The sequence below is a fragment of the Callorhinus ursinus genome, unplaced genomic scaffold (assembly GCF_003265705.2).
Source record: "Callorhinus ursinus isolate GAN/ISIS: 27379988/994484 unplaced genomic scaffold, GSC_fseal_2.0 scaffold41, whole genome shotgun sequence".
NCBI lineage: Eukaryota > Metazoa > Chordata > Mammalia > Carnivora > Otariidae > Callorhinus > Callorhinus ursinus.
The window spans coordinates 2,059,144-2,087,033 of record NW_027397103.1 but is presented as its reverse complement, the minus strand read 5'-3'; the positions used below and the strand labels follow the sequence as shown (position 1 = coordinate 2,087,033).

Sequence of the window (27,890 nt, the reverse complement as noted above, 5' to 3'; positions counted from 1 at the left end):
ACTCACACACCAGCAGGAATGATTGTTCTCCAGATAGGGCAGTTGCCTAGAATCCACCTTCAGGCCCGTGATGTCAGCCTCGCTGAAGGAAAATTATCTCGGACTCTGTAAGGTGAGGAGCCTCCCTTCAGGGCCCTGTCAGCCAGAGACACTGCCTATCCATCTCATCTGAAAACGGGGGACATTGCAGCTTCTGAGGAAGCAGGGGCTTCTCGGACATCCTGTGCTGGGGATAGTTCTACTGATCCTCAGGCCTGGAAATCAGCGGATATGCGCTGGTACAGCCTTTCAAGTGTGAAAATACTGACATACTTCCATGTGAATTGGTAAATAATTCTACCTTTGAGCTCCCAATGCCTCCCATCCCTCTGCTACTACTGAAGTCTACGGCCAAGAGGGTCTTACTGTGGGTGACGTCATGAGGAGCCCTGCCATTCTCTGCGGCAACGCTGAGTTTCCTTTGCTGAACCCATTTTGTTTCCAACCTCACGGTACCAGGCGGGCTCCTTGCTGTAGGGCCAGGCACAATTCCAAGTGCCACAGATGTAACCGCCCTGCTCACAGTCTGCACTGTTGGCTGACTCTGATTTTGGATGAAACCTCCAGGCAATTAAAACCTAGAACCCTCCTGCCTGTGGCAAGAACAGGCCCGGTCCTTAAAGGTCACACGGACTTTCCTGCTGGCTGGTCACTCGGACCCGGATTTGTAGATACCACAGAAACGATCTGTCTGAAGGGGAAAGCCAGACCAAACCATGTCGATGCATCTTTCAATTCCATTTCCCCCCTACTGAGTCCAAGCACAGGGGACTCATTTCCATGAAAACAGTAATGCTTTGCTGCTTTTATTTGTTACTCCTGCACTAAATATTAGGTGAACACCTATAATGTGTCAGTCCCTGCGCCAGTGCTGGATATCCAGTAGTGACTAAAAGAGGCCCGTCTCTGCTTTCATGGGACACACAGTCTGCGGGGGTCGGGGGACAGTCTAGGAAGGAGGCCACCGTGCTTGGAGTGCTGTCAGGTCACCCGAACATGGGTTGCATTTCAGCTCATGAAAACTGCCCGGCTGTAACGGTGACTTCCGGCGTGTTGTGTACTGATGGTGTGTATCTCCACTGACAGAGTGCAGGGGGGTGTGGTACTGCACTAAAAGGTGGGGGAATGATGACTCCTGCATCCAGTCAAGATCTCAGAGAGGCTAAGAACTGCTCCGGATGGAGGAAGGAAAGGGAGTACGATTCTGAATGAGACCAATGGTCCTGATATGTTCTATCATTTGGAGATCAGATATGCTGTATTTAGAGGATGGTAGCCAGTTCTGGAATGAACTCAGTCACAGGGATGAAAGGCACAGCACAGGGAATATGATCAGTGGAAGGGCAATGGCCTTGTCTGATGGCAGCGGGTAGCTACATTCGCGGTGAGCACAGCATAACGTGTAGACTTGTCGAATCACTGTTGTACGCCTGAAACTCACATAACGTTGGGGGTCAACTATACTTCAATAATAATAATAATAATAATAATAATAATAATAAAGATGGTAACTTCTGACTAGTCCTCTGGAGCGGACAGAATTTCCCTCATCTGTGCTCTCTCTCTTCTTTGTCCTTGAAACCAGGAAACAAATACATACAGAATTTGCTAGCTAGGATGAGTGGTACAAACTGCACCCACAAAATCATGGAGAGCTAGTGGCCTACATAAGAATCAGCTCATGACAACCTTGGCCTCAGTGTCAGAGGCTCTTAACCAACAGAGTGCAGTTGCTACAATTTTGAAAATCGTAATTATATCCCTAAGACGGTCCAGTAGTTGGTTCTACTTGGCAGTACTAATGATTTTTGCTCTCTCTGTTCCTGCTTGTTTGATTGATGTTTTTATTGAGTTATGATGTATACATGGTAAGATGTACAGTCTTATGTGTACAATTCAGTTTTGACATATGCATATATTCCTGTAACCCACATCCCTTTTCATTTTATTTTAAAAATTTTGGAATCCTCTTAAGTGATGAACATTTGGGTCCAAAGGCAGATTTCTGGAAAGGAATCCCCTATTCAGTCCACCGGCTGCCCCCTCCCCGTGAAAAACAACAACAAAAAATTCTCATCCAATCCTTTCCTGAGTTCCCCAATCACCATAGAGGACTTAAAGCCATAAGAACATTTTGTAATCCCAGCTTTCTGAAACCTAACAGAGATTTTGTCATCTGAAAACAAGGGAGAGATTAAGTGCGGAATTTGATTCTGACAACAGCAGAAAGGAACGAGCTAGACAAGAAACGTCATGGAGAATTAATTCAAGCACCACTGTGCAAACGCTCCACAACCTTTTTCTAGACTCTAAATATGACGCACAGTCCTGGTCAGGGAGGAACAGTTTTTTTAGAGGAGTTTGCTACAGGGACGTGACATTATCAGGGTAGAAAGTGTTAAAGGAGAGACCCATGTAAATTTTTCAGAATTTTGCCTTCAACCCTGCCTTACTCCTTCTGAATGGATTCTTTTAGAAATAAGACACACAGACAGCTAAACACACTGTGCCCTCTACACGGCTGCCACGGTCTCAGACCCATCTTCTCGAATTAACTGCCTTCGTATGCCGGGAGGTCTTCCCAGTGCTCCAAAACAGCTCTTCTTTCACATCGCTTTGACCAAGAGTTATGCAGTCAAATAATATTACAACATATAACTATTTAATGATTACAATTTGTTTAAGGGCAAGTGAGACGTTTTATCTGAAAATGCTCTTGAAGCTCTAAAGGTGTATATAATCCATATAGAGCATTTAAAAACTATTTCTCCGAGACAGGATACTTGGCAGTAACTGTGTTCCCATTGTAGCTCACAATCAGAAAGGTAAGCCATTCTCATTTTCTACATCCAGAACTTTCCCTGTCTTAATGGTGGTATTTCTGAAATATTTCCTGAATCTGACCCCACCTCTACATTTAGTCCTTATTACCTCCCCACCAGACTTAAAATCCATAAAGAAAGGCACGATGGCCATTTATCTGTTGCTCTCTTCCTGATGCACACGGGGCACATGGTGGGCACTCACTCATTTTTGTGAAATCAATGGACCTAATTCGCTAGGGTCCTCTAGTCCACTCCATGATGCATCAGAACACAGTTCTACCTGTGTCATGTACATACTTGTAAAACCTTCAAGAACTCTCTGTCGTTGGTAGAATAAAGGACACACTACTGAATGTCACATCCAAATTCCTTCACAGTCTAGTTCCAAGCACCTTTCCAGGCTAGTCTAGCCCTTGTCCACCGCCCTCCACCCTCGCCCCCGCCCGCCCCCATAGGATTCCCAAACACTCCATGCAGGCTCATGCTCCCAAACCTTCACTGAAGCTGTTCCCTCTGCCTGGAATGGCCTTCCTTTTACCTTCTTTATTCACCTGGTGGAATTTCACTTCTCCAAACACAGCTCAAATGTCACCTTCTCCAGCTCCCCCTAAAGGGCCTGTTTTGGTGCTCTCCTACCCAGCTTGTCATTCCCTTATTGCCTGTTTCCCATTACATTATAGTGGCTTTCATCCTCTTTTGATTTTTCTGTAAATTCCTTGAGAGCAGGGACTGAATCTCACCATCATTCCTTAGATATCTCCCGAATCTGACCACTTCTCACCACCTCCCCCACCAGTCATTCGAGTTAAGCCGCCAACCTCTCTCACCTGTTCCATGTGACAGCACCTGACCAGATGCATGTTGCCACACTGCTGTCCAACAGAGGACCTGCTGCAAAGCAGCCAATTGTCCTTTAACAATGTAAACAATCATATGCCACTCCTCTACCACAAACCCGCTAGTGGCTTCCCTTCACACTTAGAAAAAACCCAAAGCCCTTGGCTGTCTGGCCCCTGCCTTCCCCTCTAATTTCATCTGTACCATTCTCCCCCTTGCTCACTCCAGCCCCATTTGTCTCTTTGCTTCTCCTTGAATATGCCAAGCTGTTTTCTCCTTGGGACTTAGGAACCATCTCCCCTCTGCCAGGAAAGCTCTTCCCCTGGATATATGCATGGCTTGTTCCTTTACTTCACTGTGGTCCCTGCTCAGATGTCCCCTCCCCAGAGAGGCCCTCCCTAATCACTGTCTAAAAGAGCACCCTCCATTATGCCCTCCTGTCTTACCTGCTTTATTTCTCTTCACACTAAACGCCACCAGTTGTCGCCATTAATTTCCCATGCATTTATGTAGTTGTTCAGTTGTCGCTGAGGAGAGAGACTGTTTTGTTTCTCATTATGTCTCTCGCATCTAGAACAGTGCCTGGCAAATAACAGGCACTCAAGTGTTCATTGAATGAATGGATGAATCTTTGCATCCCAGGTGTTTAACATGGTGTCTTGTTCTAGAAATCCTTAAGTGGATGAACAAATTAGCAAATTTTACAAATGACATGGAATCTTGGCATATATCCAGGATGACCCAGGATCTGAGTGCAAGTGTTTCATCCATTTGGTCCATGAACATAATCTTGCTTTTATTTAATATCATAGGTGATGCACCCAGGTTCCTCACTTTTTTCAGAAATTGGTTGTTGACAGAGGTCCTGCCCAAGAATACTTAGGGAATTTCAGAAAGACAACCAAGGGTGGCACAGCAGGGACTTTGAATACCCTTCTGCCCCACTGCCTCTTGTCAGCTCCTGACGGATTCTGATAAGGTATTCTATCTCCTGTGATTTATACAGAATGTACACTTGCTCTTAATCCCACTGAACACAGATTATTCTGAGGGCTGGAACAGGTGGAACATTGATTGACCCCAAACTCTGAGAGGGTGGGCCCTTTACACCCTTCGTATCGGAGTTGGATATTGCAATGAGGCTTCTGGGCGGCTGCACCCCAGCCTGCCTTAGTGTTTGTGCTTTAGGAACCTGAGTGGCTTTGATATGGCAGTTCGGTCCCTTCTAGGTGAGCTGGGGAACAATTTGCCACACTTTTCGTGTCCACTTTGGCCTCTGGCAGTTGGTTTTCCTGCCCATTTTGTTTGTTGTTCTTAATTCCTTGCATATGGGGATGTAAAAGAAGCAGGCAGTGCAGAGGAGGGTGAACCCTTGGCACGGGTGAAGTGTAGCATATTGGCAATCTGTCCATCTGTCCTCTTAAGGCCAAGCGGTGACCAGATTTGCCCGATTCTCATGCATGGATGGCATCAGGGCCAGAGACCAGAACAGGGAGAGCCTGGGAGGTTCACACCCCATCCCCCCCTCAAATCTCAAGTATCCCATTACTAGACAAGAGTGGTAGATGGGGCCTCATAAGGTGCAGAGGGAAGGGAACTAACTAGGTTAACTGCCCGTGGGCTCTGTTTCAAGTACTGAGCCAGGCCTTTTATGTGCATGGTGTCATTGGATGTTACCAAGAGTTGGTTAGGATTGTTACCTGCATCTCAGAGAAGAGAAAAACCAGGTTCAGAGAGGTTGATGACACTTGCCCAAGACGGTAAGTGGCAGAACTAGGATCTGAGATTCCAACCAGGCCTGTGTGACTCCCTGGCTGCCCACCAAGAGCAAGGATTTCTCTAACATCTAGAAGGACGTGGAGGTGGGGTGCGGGGCGGGGGGGCAACAGCTGGAGGGGCAGCAAATGGGTCCTACCTGAAACTTGATCATCACCAGGCCCTGCAAAGTCCTGGTTATACAGATGCCACCTGGCTTCTCTTCTGTTTTGAAAACTGAATTCTCTGGCTGATGTACCAGGGTCATCCTGGTCGCACTCCGCGGTACTGGAGTGGATGAAGTACCCCACAGACACTCCTTCCAGCAGCGTCCTTCCACGCCATTCTGGCTCCGGTGTCTGCACGTAGTGCCGTCATAGAGTGCCTTCCTCCTCCTTAGGTCGCCAGTTTACTGCACCTCTCTCATTTCCAAAGTTGTACCCCCTGGGGCATGCACCCCGCCCGCATTTCTGGAGCTTTCGGCGGCTCCGGGTCACTGTGGGAACCTCCGGGCGTGTTAAGAGGCACTGCGGGCCACCAAGGTCCGAGCATCTTTGGGGCCATTCGCCAAGCCCCTGCCCCAGCGCTCCCGGCGACGCGCCGCAGTGCCCCCTCCGCCGCCAGGGGCCGCCCGGAAGCGGGGCTCCTCGAGCGCGGGGCGGGGAAAGGGGCGGTGCGCGGCGGTACCTGGGCCGCCGAGGAGCCGGGGGTGGGCTCTCCGGGGACAGCCGGCGGCCCCCCCAGATCCGCACCGCCAGCCGCCGGGAAGCTCGGGGCTCCGGGCGTAGAGGCTGCGCTGTCACATGGGCGGCGGCGACGGGGCCGCATTTAAGCGGCCGGGGGACGGCGCCCGCCTCCAGCGCGTCCTCGGGCTTGGCTCCCGCCGGGCGCCCCGCTCTCTGCCCGCCGGGGGCCCCGCGCCGCGCCGCACCGCGCCGCCCCCGCCGGGCCATGCGAGCGCGGGCCCCGCCGCGATGAGCTCGCACATCGCCAAAAGCGAGTCCAAGACGTCGCTGCTGAAGGCGGCGGCGGCGAGCGGGGGCAGCCGGGTTCCCCGCCACGGCCCTGCCCGGGAGCCAGGGCTGCCTGGCCGCCGGCTGCCCGGCACCGGCCCCGGCACGCCGCCGCCGTCCGGGGACCCCAGTTCGCGGAGGCCCCTGTGCCGGCCGGCGCCGCGAGAGGAGGGAGCGCAGGGGAGCAGGCGCGGGCTCCCCCAGGCGCACTGCAGGCCCCGGGAGGCGCTGCCGACCGCGGCGTCCCGACCTTCGCCGCCGTCGCCGCTGCCGCCGGCCCGCGGGCGGGATGGGGAGGAACGGGGTCTGTCCCCGGCGCTCGGCCTCCGGGGCTCGCTGAGAGCCCCGGGTCGCGGGGACTCCGCTCCAGCCGCCGCGTCCGAGGCAGACCCGTTCCTCCACCAGCTGCGCCCCATGCTCAGCTCCGCCTTCGGCCAGGTAAGGGCCGCGCCTCCCGCCCGCGCTCCCGGGCAAGGCGCTCGGGACCCTGCGCGGCTGCGCGCCCACAGTCCTCCTCCCGCTGCCCGCGGCCCCGGGTTACACTCCCCGTAGTCCTTCCGCAGCCCTGCGCCCTGGCCGGCACTCCTCCTCCCCACCCCCGGTGCCTGATTCAGCACCCTGTGCGCTGTCCACGCTCCGGGCCTCTCCTGGGCGAAGCACCAGCGCCTCGCCGCCCCTCCACCTGCCAGAATAGGCCAGTCCTGGAAGGGAACGACCGCCGCAAGCCGTCTGGAGATTTGCAGGGGTCAGCAGGGGCGCTCCGAGCAGGTGGCGCCAAATCCACTCCTCTGGTCTCCAGCCAAGACTGCCAGTGAGCCACCCAAAGGAGCAAGGGGTTTGGAGTTAGGGGGCTCAAGAATGGCTACCTCGGGACACACAGCCTTGCTTGGGGATGGGGGACGCTGGTCACGGGCTGTGGTGGCCCCAGAGACCTGGGAAAAGTTAGGAGAGCTAGATGGAGACTCAAAAATATGAGGAAAGAGAAGTGTCTGGGTAGCACGGAGGGGCTACACAGAGCTATGGCTCAAATCGGAACTTCAGGGGTGTTTTAAGGAGGTTGTCACTCCAGGGATGTCACTGGGATGGCGGTTGGGCAGTTGTCAGGTCGTAGGACGTGAAATAACACCCTAGCCTGAGTCGATGTGCGTTCTAGGGTCAGAAAGGTCACTAAGGGTTCACCAGTGGCTACACTCGTTTCCTCTAGGTCTTTCTCTTAAGGGTCCCGGGCAGCTGAGCATCTGTCCTCTAATCCACGTCTCCAGTCTGGGGTGCACTGCTGGGGAGAGAGGTTCGCGGAAAAGAACCTGTGAACTCCCGAGCAAAGCCAGGGTTGCCTCTAGTTCTGAGTCCATAATTAATTCAAACTCACTAGCACAGCGTTGAGACCGTTCTGCGGCAGCCGGGGAGGGGAGTAATGCAGGGGTCTGATGGCAGAGTTTGCATGGTGTGTGGAGGAAGAGAGGGCCCTGAGTGGTTCTGTGCTGGGATGTAGTGTAGAGAAGCTGTTTCAAGCTCCTGGCTCGCCATGCGGGATCAGAATTCCAAGGAGGCCGTGTGTGTATTCTGCCTCAGATCTGCACATTCCTTTTCAAAATACTACTCCGTGGCGGCTGAGGCCGGTGGAGGTCTGACATGAAGGAGCTACACGTGGATTCGGGTTGCATGGGGCTGCTGTGTGGTGTGATAGGGCAGCAATGTGTGGCTTTGTTCCTGTGGGGAGCCCTCGTTAGCCGAGTTAGCTGGAAGCAGTTCTTCAGAGTAGAGATTTGGAGGCAGAGCTTTGAGAGTGTTGAGCGCAGCAACGTGTTGAGGTGGAAGTTCACTGCAGTGGCTTATGTATTTGGCAGGTGGTGTGGGGTGTTCGGGCAGTGGTCTGTGGAGTGGGTCTGGGTCATGGAATCGGTGACATCTAGTCATACATCTATCAGATATTTGGGGGCATCTACTTTGCCCAGGTATTTGTGGGGCACGAGGGAGACACCAGTGGACACAACAGCCGGGCTTCTGGCTGTTTTGGAGCTTACAATCTAGCAGTTTATAAGGGTGAGTCACTGGCCCAGAATCACTCACTTTCTGGTTATTCATTTTGCTGCGAATATGACTTCGTTCCTAGAAAAAGAGCCTCTTCTTTTTCCAGTCTTAACAGAATTTGCCTGCATGGGCCCTTTGTGAGCTCAGAGCATTTCAGCTACCTGCTTTTCTTCCTCCTTCTACTTTCTTAGTCATTAATGAAGACTATTCTCCAGGGGCGCCTGGGTGGCTCAGTCGTTAAGCGTCTGCCTTCGGCTCAGGTCATGGTCTCAGGGTCCTGGGATCGAGCCCCACATTGGGCTCCCTGCTCAGCGGGAAGCCTGCTTCTCCCTCTCCTTCTCCCGCTGCTTCTGTTCCCTCTCTCTCTGTCCAATAAATAAATAAAATCTTTAAAAAAAAAATGAAGACTATTCCCCAGCCCAGTATTCTGAAATGTCACCAGGGTCACCTGAGTCAGGAAGAGCTGGAAGGTCCCATCAAATATTTACCACCTCCCTCTGGAAGCTCTTGACTATGGAGCTGTAGACTTTTTCTGTAAAGCTCAGCACATTCGGTTTGGGCTTCCTGCTAACAGCTCTGAGGCATCTGCTTGAACAGCAGCGGCAATGACAACAGAACACAGCCTGGGACTTTTGGGTCAGAGTCTCCAGTCTCCTGAGACACTGAGACAGAGGGAAATTAGTCTTTCCTTCCCGTCTCTTTGTATTGAGATTTCTGTTCTTAGAGACAGGGCCAGGACCAAGAGAAGGGACACAGGTTCTGAATATGGAAACCTTTGGATAGAATCTGTTTAGGGCAAAATATAGTCCTGGGAGGTCTTTTTCTCATGTCTCCCAAGTTCTTTTTTTTTTTTTTTAACCTTAAGTGAATCGCTTAACCTCATAAAGCCTCTGTTTCTTTATCTGCAAAATAGGGAAGATCGTAGTACCTCACTGGGTTTGGGGGAATTAAATGGGACATGGAGATATGTACAGATTTTGGCCAGTGCATGGTCCAGAGCAAGGGCTTCATTGATATTAGTTATTATTGTTGTTGTTGTTGTTGTTGTTGTTGTTGTTGTTATTGCTGATTAACTACCAAGTGCTGTCCGAGACCTTCTTCCTTCCATTTGTACTAGAGTCAGGGAGAGCCAGGGCTCAAAGTGACACTGAAGGGACCGAGATAGACTCCCATGTTAGGGGGAACAGGAATTAAGATTCTTTCAGTGACCTCCCAGAGCATCCTTACTGCCTGCAGGCAAATGGTGTGGTTTTGAGTCGAAGCCATAGAATGGTAGCTTGGGAGAAAGTAGAGATGTAGGTTCCAGTCCCCGCTCTGTCACTTCCCATTGCTGTGATCTTGGGGCCTGTTCTCCTCTCTCTCTTTCTCTGGCCTGGGTTTGTTCATCCAGAAATGAGATTGACAAAAACTACCTTGCAGAGCTATTAACGAGGGTCACACAAGATTAAGGATATCAAATGGACTGGCTCCAGTATGTTCTGGAAAAAAACGGTAGCCTGCATTAATGTTATTGTTAGTAAAGTAACTGTCTGAATGTGGGCCTGTGTAAGGTACTTTGAAAGCTGTCTCTGAGCAAGGTGAGAAAGGCCATTAAAGGTAGGAGCTGAATGACAAGGGACCTTCCCTAGGACCCTCTTTGTGGCCAGCTAAGGACATGCCACCCAGCGGCCAAGAGAGATGTGATATCAGACATTAACTCAGAATAGGCATGATTTGGGGCAACTCTTGGCATTGGGTCTTGTAAAACTATTTTAAGAACAGTTTTTCTGCTCCTTACTCTAAGCTGGGGAAGAAACACCCCTTGTAGCGGAGGCAGATGTGTATAAAACCCACATCTCTGTCCCATCCTTCCCCTTTTTCTAGCTCTAGCAACATCTCTTCTGATTTGAATAGTCTAGCCCAATTCCCAAGCTGCTTTGCACATAACAAGATCACAGTATCTAATGGGTGAATGACCAGTACCTCCAGCCTCAGGTCTGCAGAAGTTTCTTAGTTCCTATAGCTTAGAGGGCTGTGTACCGTATTCACTCCGGCCCTGCAAAGTCTCTCCCTACTTGGGCAAAAAGCCCCTATTGCTTTTCCCCTGGGGCCTGGGGAAAGGGAAAGAGAAGGTCAGCTTGTGGTTGATATCAATCCTGTGGAGTCCTCCCAGACAGCTGCGTTTGCCTTTAGCTGTTTGGGGGAAGCAGCAAGGGTGCTTGAGACCTCAGTCAAGAGCTCACTAAACAATTGCCCAAGTATCTTCTCAGCCACCTGTGAAGGTTGGCATTATCATCCCCGATTTTAGAGATGAGGAGACAGTCTCAAGAGAGGGGAAGTGGCTTGTCCAAAGGCCACACAACAAGTAAATGGCAGGACTGTGATCTCTAAAGAACTGGTTGGGTGGGAAGTCACATAAGAGTGTTTCCTATTTGTCAGAAGCATCCACAAAGCACCTCTCAGGTTACGACCCAGCTTTCCCTGAGTGCGTTCACCCTGGGCTGTCATCCAAGTCTGAACACTGGTGATAGAACTGATTAGGGCTGGAGGCCAGCCTCCCTCCTAATCAGGAATAATCAGCAGTGGGTTTATCCTTCTCATCCCTCTGGTCCTATTATTCCATTCCAGAACTCCAAGTGTAGGCTTCTGGAAGCCCAGGGGCTGCTGCCCCAGTGAAGAGGGGCGGGAACGTGGGGCTACGTCATGTGCTTTGCTCCTTAGAGAAGCCCCTACTGTTCAGCCCTTTTAAAAACTTGCTGCTAAAGGTCAAGCCAGCTGCTCAGCTGCCCCCTCTAGATACCAGTTATCCCTGTCCCTCGGGACCACCACGGCCTGCCCTGCCCTGCCCCAAATAGCTTAAGCGAAGCTCTGAGTTTGAATCCCTGAGTCCCTTGCTGCCTTCAGCCTCAACCTAGGGTCAGCATCCTTCCCTGTAAAGAAGGATGGGATTTATTCAGAGTGCACGACTTTTCCACGGGGGCCTGATTTTGCTGTCTCCTGTCTCCTGCTTCCAAGGACAGGCATATTCCAAGGTCGGCAGGCGGGTGCTGTGCTCAGGGCTGGCCTGCAGGGGGCAGGAGTCACCAGGTCTGACTGAGTGGGTGTTCTGCTGAGTATGGAGAGGCGGGCACAGCTGGCCCTTTAAGACCAACGCTGGGCAGGCGAAGGGGCACCTTCTAGGTGCCTGGCACTGTGTCAAGCCCTTTGCCTGTATTATCTCACTAACTCCTCACAACAGCCCTAGGAGGGAAGGGTTATTAGTGTACCCATTTTATAAAGAAACTGAGGCTCAGAGAGATTTACAAGTTCTCAAGGTCATAGAGTTTGCTAGGCAGCAGGGCAAGATTTGAACCCAGGTTTGTCTGCCCCTGCATCCCAAGCTCTTAGTATCTGTGTCCATGGCCCTCAACACTGGCTGCAGATCAGAATAACCTGGAGCACTAACCACCACCAATGTCCAGAGCTCACCTACACCTATTAAATCAGAATCATCTGCAGCTAGCGTTGAGAATCTTCACTTGACGCTGCGCTGCCTTTCCATATATCTGCCCAGGTAGTTAATATGAATTGGGTTTATACCTGGGACCTAACTGGATTTCCCTCTGGGGTCCCTGGTGAGCGCCAGCTTGTCAAGAGTCTGCAGATGGTTGCTTTCCTAGGCTTGATCTCCAAGTCTTTCCTGATCCCCCCAAGACTAAGTCAGATTCCTTTGTCTCACATTCTCAGTGGTTTTGCGTTTCCTTCCCCCTTCATAGCATTTACCGGGAACGTGATTAAATAAGTGCATTCATAGCTCTTTAATAGCTCTTGCCCGCCTGCTAGAATGTAAGCTCCCTGAAAGCAGGGACCAGGCTTATCTTGTTCCCCACAGCATTCACAGAGCCAGGCACAGTGCCTGGCACATAAACACTGGACAAATGATACTTCTTTCTTCCATTTTAAGAATTACTCATTGAGTATCTATCACGCGCCGGGTATTTGTCCACATCCGTTTTAAAAGCAAGATAAGGGGAAACCCCCTTTTCCAGGAAAGGAAACAGAAGCTCTGGAATGTGAGAAGTCAGAAGCTGGCGAAAGAGCCAGGATTCAAGCCTGCAGTCCCTTCTCATGCACCTGAGTCTCATGACCCTGACCCCGGGCCCCGCAGAGAGGCTGGTTCATGCTGTTTTGTGGAGGAACGCATCTTTGGAGAAGGCACTTATGTTAGCTGCTCACTCTTCGGTTTCATCTCCCGGGTGTCTCTCCTGCCCTTTGGGCGTCAACACCTCCCCAGGCTCCTCCCTCTGTCCTCAGGGGTGCCCCTCCTTCTCGTACCTCCTCTGGAGGTTTGGTCCCCACAAGGCTGCTGAGTAACTCCCCTAATTAAACCATTGCAATGTCAGCAGCAGCACAGACGTCAAGAGCTCTCCAAGGACTTCCTCCCCCGACTCCCTGGGAGCGAGCGAGCCTGTGGCACCTTCTGGGTAGCGCCCCACCCACTCCCTTAATGGAACTTCTGACCAGCCATTGAAGCTGGACATAAAGTCCCTGGGAAAGCAGCCTCTCTGGACTGAAAACTTGGCGTGGAAGGGTTGTTGCATCAGGGGCGGGGAGAGTTTGGCTTCCCATCACCTCTCTGGCGCCCCCTGCTGGGAAAAGCGGGAGGCCGGGAAACAGGGACACTTCCGCTCTTGGGTCGTCCGGCTCCTGCCCTAGATCTTGAATGTGACATCTGAGGCTTGAGATGAGTTCTCATCAAACCTGGAACCCAGAGGGACAAGGAAGAGCCACTCACCTAAAAAGTTCCAGTCGTGGGACCTTGAAGACCACTTTGCAAAGGGCGGCCCCTCTGCTCTGGACCCCAAGGAAGCCTTGAAAGATCCTCGCTCAGGATTAGGCAAAGGATTGTTCGAGGGTTGGCAGCCCTCCATCACGCCCTCTGCGCCAGCACTGCCTCCATCATGCCCCGCTACCCCCGCAGTCTCTTGATTTCTCTTGGGTTGGAGAGACCCCATGTAGCAAAGGGAGCGGAAGGATCTGCTTGCTGCTGTTGGCTCAGCTTGTGCTTCCAGCCCCGGAGCTTCATCCCATTTCAGTGACGAAGCAAGTGTGAAAAATGGAGCGTGATGGGGACGTCACATGATCTTCCAGGCCCTCAACTGGAACTGCCTGCTCTCAATCCAGCTGCGATCGCCAGGGGGCAATTAAGATGTGTGTCTGTCCCTAGGTGCTTGCGTGTGTGTGTTTGTGCGCAGGTGTGTGTGTGTGTGTGTGTGTGTGTGTGTGTGTGAGTGTGTGTGTGAATGCACACACAAGACTGGGAGCTGGGAGGCAACCTGGCTTTGGTGGCCCAAACTAGCCTGCTTCCCCTTCTAGGTCTGCTGGCCTAATTCCCAGCTGCAGCTGCCATTCTGGGCCCCCCTCCCTGAAGCAATCTCCCTGCAGATTTGGCAGCAGGAGAGGAGGGGCTGAGGGAAGGGAAATGAACCGGAGAGAGGACTGAGCTCTAATCTGATGTAGATGATCCGGCAGCCTTCCCCAGCTTGCTGTCCTCTGCCATCAGCTCCCCGGAGGGTTTTCTATGTGCCCTGCACTCTCCCCTCCTGCCTTCATCTCCTTAAGAAAGTGTCCAGAAAGTTTAACCCAGACACACAAACACACAGACAATCCACCAAAAAAAAAAAAAAAAAAAAAAATCAGAGAGCCAGAGCAGGCAGACGAGTAAGAGAGCACGCGCGCAAGAGAGAGGGTTCAGAACGGGCCAGGAGGAAGAGCTGCGCGGGCAGAGGGAGGCTGGGGTTGGCCGTGACAGGGACTAAGGTCTCTTAGACCCCAGGAGCCTCCTTCATGGACCTGGGGATCCTGAGAAGGGCTGCCTCAGCTTAGGATGGGCAACTGTGTCAAGTCTCCACTGAGAAATCTCTCAAGGAAGGTATGTTTCTGGAATTCTCAATACCTGGGGCAGGGGAAGGGGTCCTCTTGCCATCTGTCCCAGAGTTGGGGACAGAGGGGGTGGGCATCTGAAGTTTGCTACCCTTTCCATGGGTTCTGTCGAGAGCTCCTTCCCTGTTCCCACCTCCAGATTCCCTCTGATCCCCGTTTTCAGTGTCTCGGGCTCTGAGCTGAAGTTGGGACTTACAGCTGCATGGGGGGGGGCTGTGTTTGGGAATTAGCACAAGATTTAGAAAAGAAACCAGGTAGTTCCTGGGCCATAAAATGACAAGCCCAGGTCCATAGAATGTGAGTGGACAGATCCCCTTGGGGCTGCTGGATCTGAAGAAGGTTGAGCTGGGCTTTTGACCCTGCTGCTACTGAGGTAGGGCTTCTCAGCTGTAGGGCTGTGGGAGGGGTGGTGGCTCATTCATCTCTTTAAGAGTCTTTGGCCCTCTCTCTGGTGGTCTCTAAGCCTTCCGACTTGTGGGTTTTGAAGTAGATCCCATTGCTACTGGGGTATGCCCTGCTACCCTCAATAATTCCTGAATCCGGTCAGAGAATCTCAACTAGGACCAGGCTGGTTCAGGGCCCCGGATTGTTTTACTGAGAAATAGGATATTGAGCAAAGGTGTCTGTAAGTCGCTTTTTGTCGTGGATTTATTGCTTATACACCAGGATAATATCCTTTTGCAAGAATTCCTTTTGGAAAGCAAATCACCACCTCCAAAACACTTTTTTTATGCAAAGCTGGGCTTACATCTATAGGGTTTTGCTTCAGGCAGGCTCTGCCTGTGTTTCTAGCCCTCTGTAGTCAAGCTGGAGAAGAAACTCGTAGATATTATTTAAAGGAAGGAGGAATGATAGGGATGTTTTCCTCCAGTTCTGTCATTTTCCAGTCAGGGAACTTAATTACCACTGGGGTGAAGTGACTTACCCAAGGTCTCAGGTTAGCTAATGGCTTCTCTGTCCCTAACCCCGTACTACCTCCTGGGTCGGTTCGATAGTCTTCTTAGGACATTCCGGGTTTTTCTGTTCATCGTCTTCCTATTTAGCTAAGCTGCTCACATCAAACTCCCTTTAATCCTCACTGGTCCCTTGGATCCTTCCGAGGGTTGACAGTTCCTTCTGTGCATACAGCCCACATCATCTGTCATCTTAGGGGAGTCTTTGGCACCAGAGGTGACCTCCACGCTGTTGCAGAGAAGCGGAAACTGACCTGAATTAGTCTAGAGGACCACAGGGTGAAAGATTTCCCCCGGAGTTCTGTCCGGAGCTTAAAGAGGTGAACTTTAACAACAGCAAGCATTGTCCCTCTGCCCCCCCCATCTCCCCCCCCGCCCCCGTACACCACAGAGTGCTTAAGAGCCCCACTTCTCAAACCTTTTCTTTCCAGCCATGTGACCTTGGGCAAGTTACGTAACCTCTCTGGGCCTCAGTTCCCCCGTCCACCAGGTGGGAATACTAATATTTACCTCCTAAGGTGATCGTTAGAAGCAAATAAAGTGCTGTGCACACTGCCCGGAACGGAGTCCTCAATAAATGGCAGCTCATATCACCATCATCATGATCCTCATTTTCCACTCTGGATGTTCGGAGAGGGCGGGGTGGAGGGAAGAAGGAAAATAGGAGAGGTTTTGTTTGAGTCCGCGGAATAAGGTAAAAGACAATAAAACGCATTGCATTCAATTTCCTGTTCTTTTGCAATAGTAATAATTACTTTCTTCTGAATAGCTACAACATATCCAGCGTCTGTGATCTCATTTGCTCTTTTCCACCAAGTAGTTCTCTTGGCTGTTTTATAGAGAAAGGAGCTGGACTTAAGAGATAAGAGCTTTCCTAAGGTCACACAGCCCAGTGGACACAGAGTTGAGAGTTTTGAAACGTCGGTCCGCGTGAATCCATAGCTCGTATTTTATTTGTATTGTTGCCTCCGAGAGAGGCTGCCTCTCTCTTCCCTGCTGGCAGAAGTGTTGTTCACAGATTCCCGCGTCGGACCTTGCAGGTCGTCCGGATTCCCACTTGCTGCAGCGATTCCCTCTCCCACCTCGCCAAGCCCTGGCTCATTTAACCACTCCTGAATAGCTTCCAGGAGAGAGAGAGAGTTCTGACCTGCCTTCTCTTGGCCAGCTTGGGTTGTTAGAAAGCTGTTGGGTCGTGAGGCCAGCTGACCCTTCTTGTTGCTATGCTACACTTGGGAGATGGCCCCATGGTGCCAGGAGACATTGTCAGCCTGTGGACCGCTGCCCACTTGGCTTCCTGAGTGTGGCGGCCGGGGAGCCGGGGCCGGGGAGAGGTGGCTTGCTCCGGGCTCTGTGCAGGGCAGGACCAGGCTGTCAGGGGCCATCACCGGCCGGGGAAGAACAGCAGCCTCCTGGGGCAACTTGGTGCCAGGCGGTATTATGATCAAGACATGCAGTGGAAAATCCCTAGCCACCACTGTTGCGTCCTTCGTGGGGACACGTTCTTCTCCATCCCTTCTCGGGTCTTCCCTGATGGGCACATATTCTCCCACTTGCTCTGGAGCCAGAAGTAAATGCCTTCTGGCTCCCAGCATCTCTTATGCTGCCTCTCCACCATCGGCATCCCCGGCATCCCCGTCATTGTCATCCCCACAGCAGCTCCATGTCTTCCGCTCTCACTGTGCTCCAGGCGCTGGGCAATAGCTCATTTATTTCTCACGAGAATCCTGTGAGTGGATACCCACTGGTATCACGTTGATACCCACTGGGCAGAGATGGCAACTAGAGCACAGAGAGTTGAAGTCACCTGCCCAAGGTCACATAGCAAGCGAGAATTTGTCCTCAAACTGTTGGATCCCAAAGCCAGGCACTGAATCACCTCTCAGAGTTCTATGCTGCCTGCTGCCTCCACCCTCCAGGCTTGTGCTCACTCTGAGCCAAGTGTGCAAGACTCAGCCAGGAACGAAAAGGCTGATTCTCTACACACATCTCCGGAGATTGTTTCTTGGGGTCCAGCCGCTCTCTACTGCCGGGCTTCCTCTGAGCCAGCCTCCCAGTTGGGAAGGTCTCTCTGATTCTGCCCTCGCTCTAGCCTGGGTCCTGGAAGCCTGTGCGAGTATGGCCGAGGCTCCGAACTCTTTTAGACATCAAACCAGAATGGCCCTTGGCCTCTCTGACATCTCTCAAGTTCTGAGACAACCAAAGACCTACCCTATTGCATTCACTGAACTTGGGCCTTGCACTGAAGACCTTCACCCAGGGTCTGAACTAAGATACTGCTCCTCCCTCTCTAGGCCTGAGAGGCTTAGGAAGTTGGAGGGGAGTCTAGTCTGTAGCCCCAGAGTGTGGGGCTTTGGGGAGAAGAGACAGGAGAGGAGAGGCAGGATGACATAAGCCGGGGGGAGCTAGTTCTGCTTCTCAGCCTGGGAGGAGAGGCTGCCCCCTAGGCCATAGGGTCTTCTCCTGGGCATGACCTTCTGTCAGCTGGAGGAACCTGGCAGCAAGTGGGGGTGGGGGCAGCAGGCTAGAAGGGTAGGGCCTGCAGCTCTGGGGTTCTAGGACAAAGACAGCCCTCCAAGTATTAGCTGCTCTGTTTCTCCTTGGGAAGGTTTGCCTCCAAATCCTCACACTGAGGGGAGGCATCCAAGCTCAGGACTGAAGGCAGAGCACCCTGTCCTGGATCCTGGGGGGCCCTGGGCATCCTGGGGAGGCCAGGGTGGTGTAGAATGTTGTGTCTGGATGCTGCTGTTGTCCTAAGGGGACGGTCTGTGGACAGTGCTGACTTTTTATAGCTGCATGGGAACCAGCAGGGAGGAGGAGGGGAGGGCCAGGGCCTGGGAGCACAGCTATATTCGGTAAGCAGAGAGGGCCCCTGCCTCAGCCTCTAGAGGTCGGGCAAGCTGGGCGGGGAGCCAGAGACAGACAGGAGGGGGGAGAAAGAGAGCTGCTGGGGGCAGAGAGTGTCTGGTCTTGAGGCTGCAAACTGGGAAGAATCTGACCCACAGATAGGCTTTGCCTGGCCCAGCCGGTGCTTTAAATCAGAAGGAAACATCGGGCTGAGTTAAGTAAGGCTCTGCCCCTTCAGAGGCAGCCTACAGCCTCCATTTTGCCCCAGGCCTCCCTCTTCCCCTCCCTGCTTGTTTCTGTTAGCGAGACCCCTGTGTTTGCACCTGCCAGTCCAGCAGCCCACCTGAGCCTGCTCTGCGTGGTTCCAGCTCTGACTGTCCTCACTGCCTTCCAGTGGGGTCCAGCGGCGCAGGGCCACAAATCCGTTTGGGAGCATCTTGGGCAAAGATGGTACTCATTAGTTTCTGGGTGAGCACTTCCCATTGGTTGGAGCAGAAGCCCTGCCCCCGCCCCTTCTCTCTGTAAGCTTCCACATGCACGTGAGTGTGTGATTCTGTGTGTACGTGTCGTGAGCATGTGTGTGCACATGTCCCACACAGTGGGTGTCACCCGCAGATCTTCCTGGAGCAGCTGTGACAGTCAAGGATCAGAGACTCCATCTGTTGAACCAATTTGACTCCTGCCTCCCATGCATCCTGAACCCCGCTATTTGACTCTCAAGGGTCTCCTCTTGAGGCGAGCCCCTTCTAGGACCCGGAGCCAGGCTAAGGCCAGGAGGGCCTGTGGGGCATGGAGGTGACACCATGCCTCTCTTTTGTATTTGCTTGGTGCTGGCTGAAGATGCGCCGGGAGGAGAAGAGCAGCTACATGGTGGTGCAGATGAGCCAGGAGGGGCCCGCAGCCAGCAGCGAGCTCCCGGGACCGCTCCTGATGCTGGCCCAGAACTGCGCCGTCATGCACAACCTGCTGGGCCCTGCCTGCATTTTCCTGCGCAAGGGCTTCGCCGAGAACAGGCAGCCTGTACGTAAGTTGGCCCCAGTGGAGCCACATTCGACTTGGCTTCAGAGGGCGTGAGGAGGTGCTGGGAAGAAGAGGGGCTCTGTCGGCAGCAACCCGTATCCCCTCATGGATGTACCCCAAACCCTCAACTTGTGAATCTGACCGCCCCCAAATTTCCCACCCATGGCTGCAAAGCACTGGTGTGTCCACATGCACCAGCAAGAAGTAACAATAGCAGCTAATGTGTTTTGTTTGCTTGCTTGCTTGTTTTTTTGCACACATACTCTGTGCGAGGCTATGTGCTAAGTGCTTTGGTGCATCGCCTCATGTAAGGCTTAGAACAACTCTGAGAGGTAAGTCCTATTATCACCCCCATTTTACAGATGAGGAAACTGATTTGGAGAGGTAAACATATTCAAGATGACAGCTAGGGGGTGGTAGAGGTCGGCTTCAAACCCAGGGAGTCTGACTCAAACTCTTCCTGTTCTCCTAACGGCAGCGCTGAATACACAGGCCTGTCCAGGGGAACTTCCTCCAGTGGTGGAAATATTCTACGATCCATGCTGCCCGATACAGTAGCCACCAGCCACACGTGGCTATTGAGCACTTGAAACGTGCCTAGGGCAACTGAGGACCTGAATTATTAATTTCATTGGCTTCCGATTCCAATTTAAATAGCCACACTCACGGCTACTCTGTCCGGGCAGATATCTGAACGGTCACAGGGAGGAGGGTAATAATGATGATGTTACAGACGCAAACATTTGCAGGTTCCACTTACTGAATGCCACATGCTAAACACTTTACATATCTCATCTCACGAGATGCTCGCAAAGTCCCTGTAACATGGGTACTGGTACTAACCTATTTTACAGATGAGGAGACTGTGGCTCAGAGAGCTGAAGTGACCTGCCCAAGGCCCCACAGCAAGGAAGTAGCAGATCGGGCTTTGCCCTTGAGCTTGTCTGACTCTAGAGGTCAAGCTCTTCTCCCAGACCGCATGTGTTGGGGAAAAAGGAGTGTGCATGTGCTGTCTTCCCATCTGACCCCTGGGGATGGTGCTCATGGTTTCCCTGTCACATTGGTGGGCATCCCCGGCTCTACTACGCATACCCCCACTGCTCCACAAGGGGAGTGTGTGATCCAAGGGTCAGCCGCCTGGACTCCGCCAGACCAGCTCTGCCAGAGGCACACGGAGCAGGGGTACCTGGCTTTCCTGCTCCCTGGCTCCGGTTATGCAAGAAGGGGAGGGTGCTGCAGTGGAGGTCAGCAGCATCCTGTTCCTCTCCAATCCTGCAGAGCTGGGTCCTGGAGAAGTGGGAGGCTGCTTGAGGCTTGAAGGGTGGGAAAGGACTCATGTCTGAATGACTTGTCCTAAGGTGTGTGCATGCATACACTTGCCTACTTGCTCACTTCACTTGCTGGGGGTATAGGGCATTGCAAAAATCATCCTTTTTGTCCACCCAAGGTGTTGCTCTGTAGCCCCTTTCTTTTCTTTTCTTTTTTCCCCCTAATTTTATGTATTTGTCAGAGAGAGAGCACAAGCAGGGAGAGAGAGGCAGAGGGAGAAGCAGACTCTGCACTGAGCAGGGAGCCCGATGCAGGACTTGATATCAGGACCCCGGGATCATGACCCGAGCCAAAGGCAGAGCCACCCAGGCGTCCCTCAGCGGCCCCTTTCTAGAAGACTCTCAGAGTTTCCGGAGCTGGTGTCTCTTGCCCTGGGGCCAGTGGGTGGGCAGCTGTCTCTTGCCTGCCCTGACCCTGTTGGCTAGAACAGCCTGCGTGCACAGCTGAGACGCCTCATGCTCGCTGGGGCCTGCCTGTGTGTGTTCATGTGAGGTGTGCCCACACCCGGCGTGCGCTTCCTCAGGGCAGGCACACCCTGCCCCACATTCTTCCTGCCCAAAGTCAGAGAGCTGTGACGTGTGGGGAGGCTGAGCCCTGGGCCCCAGTTTTGTAGCCTACTGAATAGCTCCAGCTGGGCATCCATTTCGTGCTGGTCTGTCCACCTCCTGGGAAGGCCTGGAGTGACCGGCACCTCATCGGCCAGAGCCCACCCTGTGCGTCCTCTGGGCCTGCTCTTTGGAGACTTCTCTGCCATCTGTTCAGATGCCCTAGACCCAGGGCTTCCTTGAGTCCCCAAGGAGACCTGGGCACGGCTCGAAGCTGGAGATGTGTGCTTTGGACCCTGGCGGCAGCCCCCAGCACTGGCAGCCCCCAGGGTCCTATGCTGTGTCCCATGACGGGGCAAGGTGTAGGATGGGGGTCAAGTTGGAGAAGGTGGGCCATGCCCAAGAAGCAGGGCACAGCCCTAATTCTTCCTCCTCGCCCTTGGCTCTTCCTCCTCCCCTTCCTCTCAGGCAGCCTGTCGAGTCCTGGCTTTCTGTCCCTCCAGCCCTTCTCCTGTTGCCTTGCAGGCTTCTTCTCTGTTGTGACCCACAACAACCCGCCCACCCCGCTTTATTTACAGGTTTTTGCCTCCATACCAGCTCTGTTCCCTGACACATTCTTGTGTCTGAAATGGGGACACAGATGGGGCTCTGGGGTCTCTGGGCATCTCCTGTGTCTATGGGGAATGTGGGGCTGAACTTTTTTCCCTCAATGACGTGGTCCAGGCCCTCTCCCCACCCGGTGTTTGCTGTCCCTCGGATGGTCCTCAGGTTGGGCATTTTGTGACTCCTAGGCCCCTCGCAGCTGCTAATAGGACACATTCTTTTGTTTCAGGACAGATCACTGCGGCCAGAGGAGATTGAAGGTAAGACCCGGCCCCTTAGGGGAAAGGGCTGCTCAGCTGTCCAGGAAGGTGAGGGAAGGGAGATTGCTGGGGAGAGAGGAAGAGACATCTTGGCCTCCTGGGGATGTGGCCTGGTATAGGGCTGGGCATCCTCTGTGGGGCCAGGGGCCAGGGGAGTGCAGTCTGGGCAGCTCCGGGGCCTGGCTTTCCCAGCTGGTGGGCGCTTGGGCCGCCTCTGCCCAGAGGCTCTGCAGGTCCCACTTTTCGTCTCTTCTTCAGCCATGCCCACTTTTATTCTTTTCCTCAGAGCTCCGAGAGGCCTTCCGAGAATTTGACAAGGACAAGGATGGCTACATCAACTGTCGGGACCTGGGCAACTGCATGCGTACCATGGGCTACATGCCCACGGAGATGGAGCTCATTGAGCTGTCCCAGCAGATCAACATGAACCGTGAGTCCCTCCACTGTGCACCTCCTTCCCTTCCCGCCCCCACCATCGTGGTCCTCTGCAGTCACACAGGCCTGGGTCTCAGTTCTGGGCCCATCTCTTCCAGGCTCTGTGACCTGGGGCAAACGACTTAGTCTCTCTGAGCCTGTTTTCTCAGGGGGAAACTGTAAAATGAGAGAAGCACAGGAAGTCCATGAGGGAATATCTGTGAAACAGCCCCGCGCCTGGCACACAGGGATTGTTGAACAGAAGGAAGCTGTTACTCCTATATTATTCTCTGTCTTAGTTTGGGTTCTCCCAGAAGCAGACCCCGAGACAAGTATTTGAGTGCAAGCAATTTATGTGAAGGTGAAGGGAAGCGTCAGGAGGGAGTAGGGAAGTGAGACCGCAAAGAGGCACAGCCCACAGAGCTTGAGAGGGTGAACTCTCAAGCCAGCTGGCACCACGAGGGCCGAGAGTCTCATTCTGCTAGGCAGCTCCAGGAGTTTGTGCTGTGTTCCCACTATGAGCCCTCCCCAGTGTTTCTTTCTTCCATCCCTATGTGCCTCTGTCCACCTGCTGATTGCTTCCCTCGGCCTAACCCTGGCCACCCCCCGAGCCATTCTGTGACAGACCAACTGTCCATAGTCACCTCTCTGTCCTCATTTGGGCTTTGGTTGTACCCTGGACCTGGCACTAGATAGGTCAAGGAGGGGTTCACAGTGCCTTCCTTTGCTTAATTAGAGATGGGGAGTGCTTGGATGGATGACCTAGCCCTTTCCTCTATCTCCAGTGGGTGGCCATGTGGATTTTGATGACTTCGTAGAGCTAATGGGACCTAAACTCCTGGCAGAAACAGCAGATATGATCGGAGTGAAGGAACTGCGAGATGCTTTCCGAGAGGTGAGTAATGGGCACTGGACAGGCAGGGGTGAGGGGGGTTGTTGGAGTTCCGACCTGCAGGACGGTTACTTGAGAAATCTGAGCCCTGGATCACATACCAGGGGAAGGAGCTTGGACAGAGAAGGGTCTTTGGGGAAGGGGGGAGACAGGCTAGAAAAGGAGCCCAACCTTGGGATCTGCTTCTACATTTCCCATGTTGTAGCTACTCCTCTCTCCTCTTTGCCCTCTCCAGTTTGACACCAATGGTGATGGGGAGATAAGCACCAGTGAGCTACGAGAGGCCATGAGGAAACTCCTGGGTCATCAGGTGGGACACCGAGACATAGAGGAAATTATCCGAGATGTGGACCTCAATGGGGATGGACGAGTAGACTTTGAAGGTAGGTGGGGTGTGAATGTGGAAGAGAAGCCAAGGTGGTAGTGACGATCCATGGAGACTTCCAACTGTGTACCCATCATGATTCCAACTTTCCATGCTCCTACCCTTCCATTCTCTTACCCCTTCATCCAGGCACTCCTGTAATCCACCTTCCCCTTCATTCCTACCCCCATCCATCCATCAGTCCATCTTGCCATCTATTCATTCACCCATCTTTTCGTGTGTCCAGATGTCTATCCACTCATCCATCTCTAAACAATTATCCATTCTACCATTTATTCTGGCACTTATGTAACTGTGTGTCTGTTCATTCTTTTGTACATTCATCCATGTATCCGCTTACCCATGTATATCTGTCTATCCATACATCTATACTGTTTTTTTTAAAGGATTGTTTTTTGTTTGTTTGTTTGTTTTAAGATTTTATTTATTTATTTGCGAGAGACAGAGATCATGTGCATGGGGGAAGGGTAGAAGGAGAAGCAGGCTCCCTGCTGAGCAGGGAACCTGATGCGGGACTCGATCCCAGGACCCTGAGATCATGACCTGAGCTGAAGGCAGAAGCTTAACCGACTGAGCCACCCAGGCGCCCCATACATCTATACTTCTGTGCTTCTGTTCATACATTCATGTATCTCCCTCCATCTGCCTATATCTCTACCCACACTTCCGTTGATCTCTCTGTTTGTAGAGTCATTTCCCCATCTTCATCCATCTTCTCATCGATTGATTGATCCATCCATCCATCCATCCATCCATCCATTCTTGCGTCTATTGACCCCATCCATCTCTGCCCATTTATCTGTCCATCTACTCCTGCTTCCATCCATGCTAGATATTTTCGGAGCACCCCATTCATCAATCTGACACTCAGGGCCCCTGAGATCGGACCACGGCTCACCTCCCCAATTGCAGCTCCACCTGTCCCTTTACTCACCTTCTGCCTTAAAGCCATACCCTGATACTTGTGGTCCATGATCCTGCCATGCTCTCGTTTGAATGCACTGTTCGTTTGGTCAGGATGCCTTTTATTCTGCTCTTCACCTGGACTAAATTCTCTTCACCCTTTAAGACCCAGCAGTGGGGCCACTTCCTCTGGCACTTCCTTGCTGGTTGCAGGCTGAATTCCTCTTTCCCGGGCTTTTACAGCACCTCAGGCTCGCCCTCGTTCCTCACACTGTCCCTCGAGTGCTAGCTGTGTCTCCTTTTGATGGAACTTTTGGAAAGGAACATTTTCTTTATCTCTGTATTTCCTCATAATTCAGCACCTGGCACATAGCTAATGCTCAGTAAGAGTGTTTTTTTTTTTAAATGAATTAGTAATAATTCCAATAGTTATCATTTATTGTACATGTATTATATACCAGTCACTGTACTAAGTACACTTATACATATTGTCCCATTTTATTCTCACAACAACCCTCTGGACTGCACTTTTATTGCCTCATGATACAGATGAGGACACTGAGGCTCATATGAGAAGTCATATGACTTGCTTGAGATCACCTCACTATTAAGATGCAGAGCTGGATCATACTCCACATCTGGAATCTCAACCACTACATACACTACACTGCATGATACCATTCAGGACAGCTATGGGATACAGGGCAAAAATATAGTAAAACATTGACTCTGAACTCTAGGAACTTGCATTCTGAGCAGAAAGACAAGATAAACATGTGCCAGAATGTGAGTGTATCCAGAACCCAAAGGTTGGGAGGTCTTTTCTGGGGAGCAGGTAGACTCCAAGTTTGAAGAGAGTGTGGCTACATGGAAAGATGGCTTTGCTGCCACCAGATTTGAATTTCGGGTCGCCCTGTGTCCTGGCAGTGCCCCCTCACCCCCACAGACAACGGCCCTTCCCTACAAGCCCAGGGTCCCCCATTTATTTATTTATTTATTTATTTATTTATTTATTTTAGGTTTTTTTATTTATTCATTCGAGACACAGAGATACAGAGAGAGAGAGAGAGATACAGAGAGAGAGAGAGAGAGAGAGAATATGAGCAGGGGGAGAAGCAGAGGGAGGGGGAGAATCAGGCCCCCCGCTGAGCAGGGAGCCCAATGCGGGGCTCGATCCCAGGACCCTGGGATCATGACCTGAGCCGAAGGCAGACGCTTAACCATCTGAGCCACCCAGGCGCCCCTCCCCCATTTATTCTTCTAGCATGTATCGTACTCCTACTGCATGTTGAGATCTGCCTTGAGGAACCCAAGACCAGCAAGGAAAACAGAAGCCAACAGTATAATCCATGCTGTTTTGGGGGGAATACAGCAAGCTGTGGGGTACAGAGGGGGCATCTGTGCCAAGCTGGAGAGGGGATTAAGGAAGGCTTCCTGGAGGAGGCTGTAAATAAGTAGAGCCCTAAGGGATGAGTAGGAACTGCCAGGTGAAAAAGAAAGAAGAGGTATTTACCCAAATGAATTGAAACTTACGACTACACTGAAACCTGCACACGGATGTTTATAGCAGCTTTATTTACAATTGCCAAAACCTGAAAGCAACCAAGACGTCCTTCAGTTGGTGAGTGGATGAACTGTGACGATGGAGTATTATTCACACTAAAAAGAAACGAGCTATCAAACCATGAAAAGACAGGGAGAAATCTTAAGTGCCTATCGCTAAGTGAAAGAAGCCAATCTGAAAAGGCTACATAGTGTGTGATTCCAACTGTGTGACATTCTTGAAAAGACAAAACTATGGAGACGGTAAAAAAGATCAGTGGTTGCCAGGGGTTTAGGGGGAGGGAGGGATGAACAGGTGGAGCACAGAGGATTTTTAGGGCCGTGAGACCGTTCCGTATGACACCATAGTGGTGGATACACATCCTTGCGCATTTGCCCCAACCTATAGAATGGACAGCACCGAGGGTGAACCTGAATGTTACTGTGGCCTCTGGGTGATAACGACACATCCATGTAGGTTCATCGATTGTAACAAACGTCCCACCCTGGTGCGGGATGTTGATGGTGGGGGAGGATGTGCAGGTGTGGGGCAGGGTGTAAATGGGAACTGTACTTTCTGCATAATTTTGCTGTGAACCTAAAACTGCTCCAAATAATCAAGTCTAGTTCAAAGAAAAAGGAGAAAGAGGAGACAGGTTGCAGGCAAGCTGAGAGGTGGAGGGAGGGTGAGTGTACCCGCTGCCCTGAGAGGGAGATCCGGGCAGTTGGAGCTCAGGGAGGGTGAGCCATGAGAGAGAGAGAGAGAGAGAGAGAGAGAGAGAGAGAGAGAGAGACATCAGCTGGGGCCACAGCAGGGAGAGCCTCGAGGCCACCGACAGGATATGGGACATTTTCCCGCGGGGAGCCCTGAGAAGTTTCAGAGGGGTCAGCCATGTAGATGAAACAGGCCCCCTCCCCCAGCTGCTGTGCACAGGATGGATTGGAAGAGGCCCGATGGCAGTGGGGGGACCTCGCATCCGAGGGAGATTTGGAGGCTGCGGCCTGAGCTGGGCCTGACTGTGCTGTTTTCTCCCCACCCCGTCCCGTGCCCTCGCAGAGTTTGTCCGGATGATGTCCCGCTGAGGCCGCCAGGGCCCCTCCAGGACTGCCAAGCTCCTGGGCGGGAGAAGAGGAGCCGCAGTGCGCCTCACCCCGCCGCAACCGCCGAGAGCCCAGGATGGACTGGCGGACGGGGCCTGCCTGCACCCCGGGGAGGTGCCCACCCTGGACCCCCACCCCTCCGCACTGTGAAAGACTCACAACTCCTGCAACTGGAAAGGGGGGGCGCCCGCCGCCGCCGAGGCCACCGTGCCAAGCCGGCAGAGGTGACGCCGGGCGCCAAGTGCCACGGACCCAGCCGCTGCTGGTGGGGTGGGCCAGGGAGCCCGCCGGCAGCCCCCACACAGCATGTCCGCCCCGGGGCAAAGCCTCTTGCCGCCCTCCTTCGCTCTGTGCCCGTCCCAGCTCGCCACAGCCCTGTTCTCTCAGAACCAATAAACGTATTTCCCAGGCAAGGGCAGCTGTGGGGGTCTTTTGCTTCTTGGGCCCAGTCAGATGACGGGCATTTCCTGAGTACCAGTTGCACGCCCAGAGCTGGCCCAACAGTCCTGCGTTCAGCATGCGTTTATTTTTATTTATTTATTTATTAAAGATTTTATTTATTTATTTATTTGGTAGAGCGCACAAGTAGGCAGAGTGGCAGGCAGAGGGAGAGGGAGAAGCAGGCTCTCTGCTGAGCAGGGAGCCGGACGTGGGGCTCGATCCCAGTACCCCAGGATCATGACCTGAGCCGAAGGCAG

General features: G+C 52.6%; 1 protein-coding gene across 4 annotated transcripts in view; it reads left to right on the top strand.

The window, feature by feature from the left end:
• The window catches only part of CABP1 (calcium binding protein 1), a 54,690-nt gene extending 27,093 nt beyond the window's left edge, over positions 1–27,597 (top strand). The window contains exons 1-7 of one of the 4 annotated variants that reach the window (XM_073881009.1): positions 6,242–6,907; positions 19,039–19,218; positions 21,925–21,955; positions 22,242–22,385; positions 23,155–23,264; positions 23,497–23,644; positions 27,149–27,597. In XM_073881009.1, coding sequence (XP_073737110.1) covers positions 6,260–6,907; positions 19,039–19,218; positions 21,925–21,955; positions 22,242–22,385; positions 23,155–23,264; positions 23,497–23,644; positions 27,149–27,174 — 1,287 coding nt within the window. In that variant the 5' untranslated portion in view covers positions 6,242–6,259 and the 3' untranslated portion in view covers positions 27,175–27,597. Of the gene's footprint in view, positions 1–6,241; positions 6,908–14,330; positions 14,391–19,038; positions 19,219–21,924; positions 21,956–22,241; positions 22,386–23,154; positions 23,265–23,496; positions 23,645–27,148 lie in introns of those variants that run through there. The other 3 variants (XM_073881010.1, XM_025889517.2, XM_025889516.2) reach the window with 3 other exon arrangements.
• The last annotated feature ends 293 nt before the right edge of the window (positions 27,598–27,890 follow it).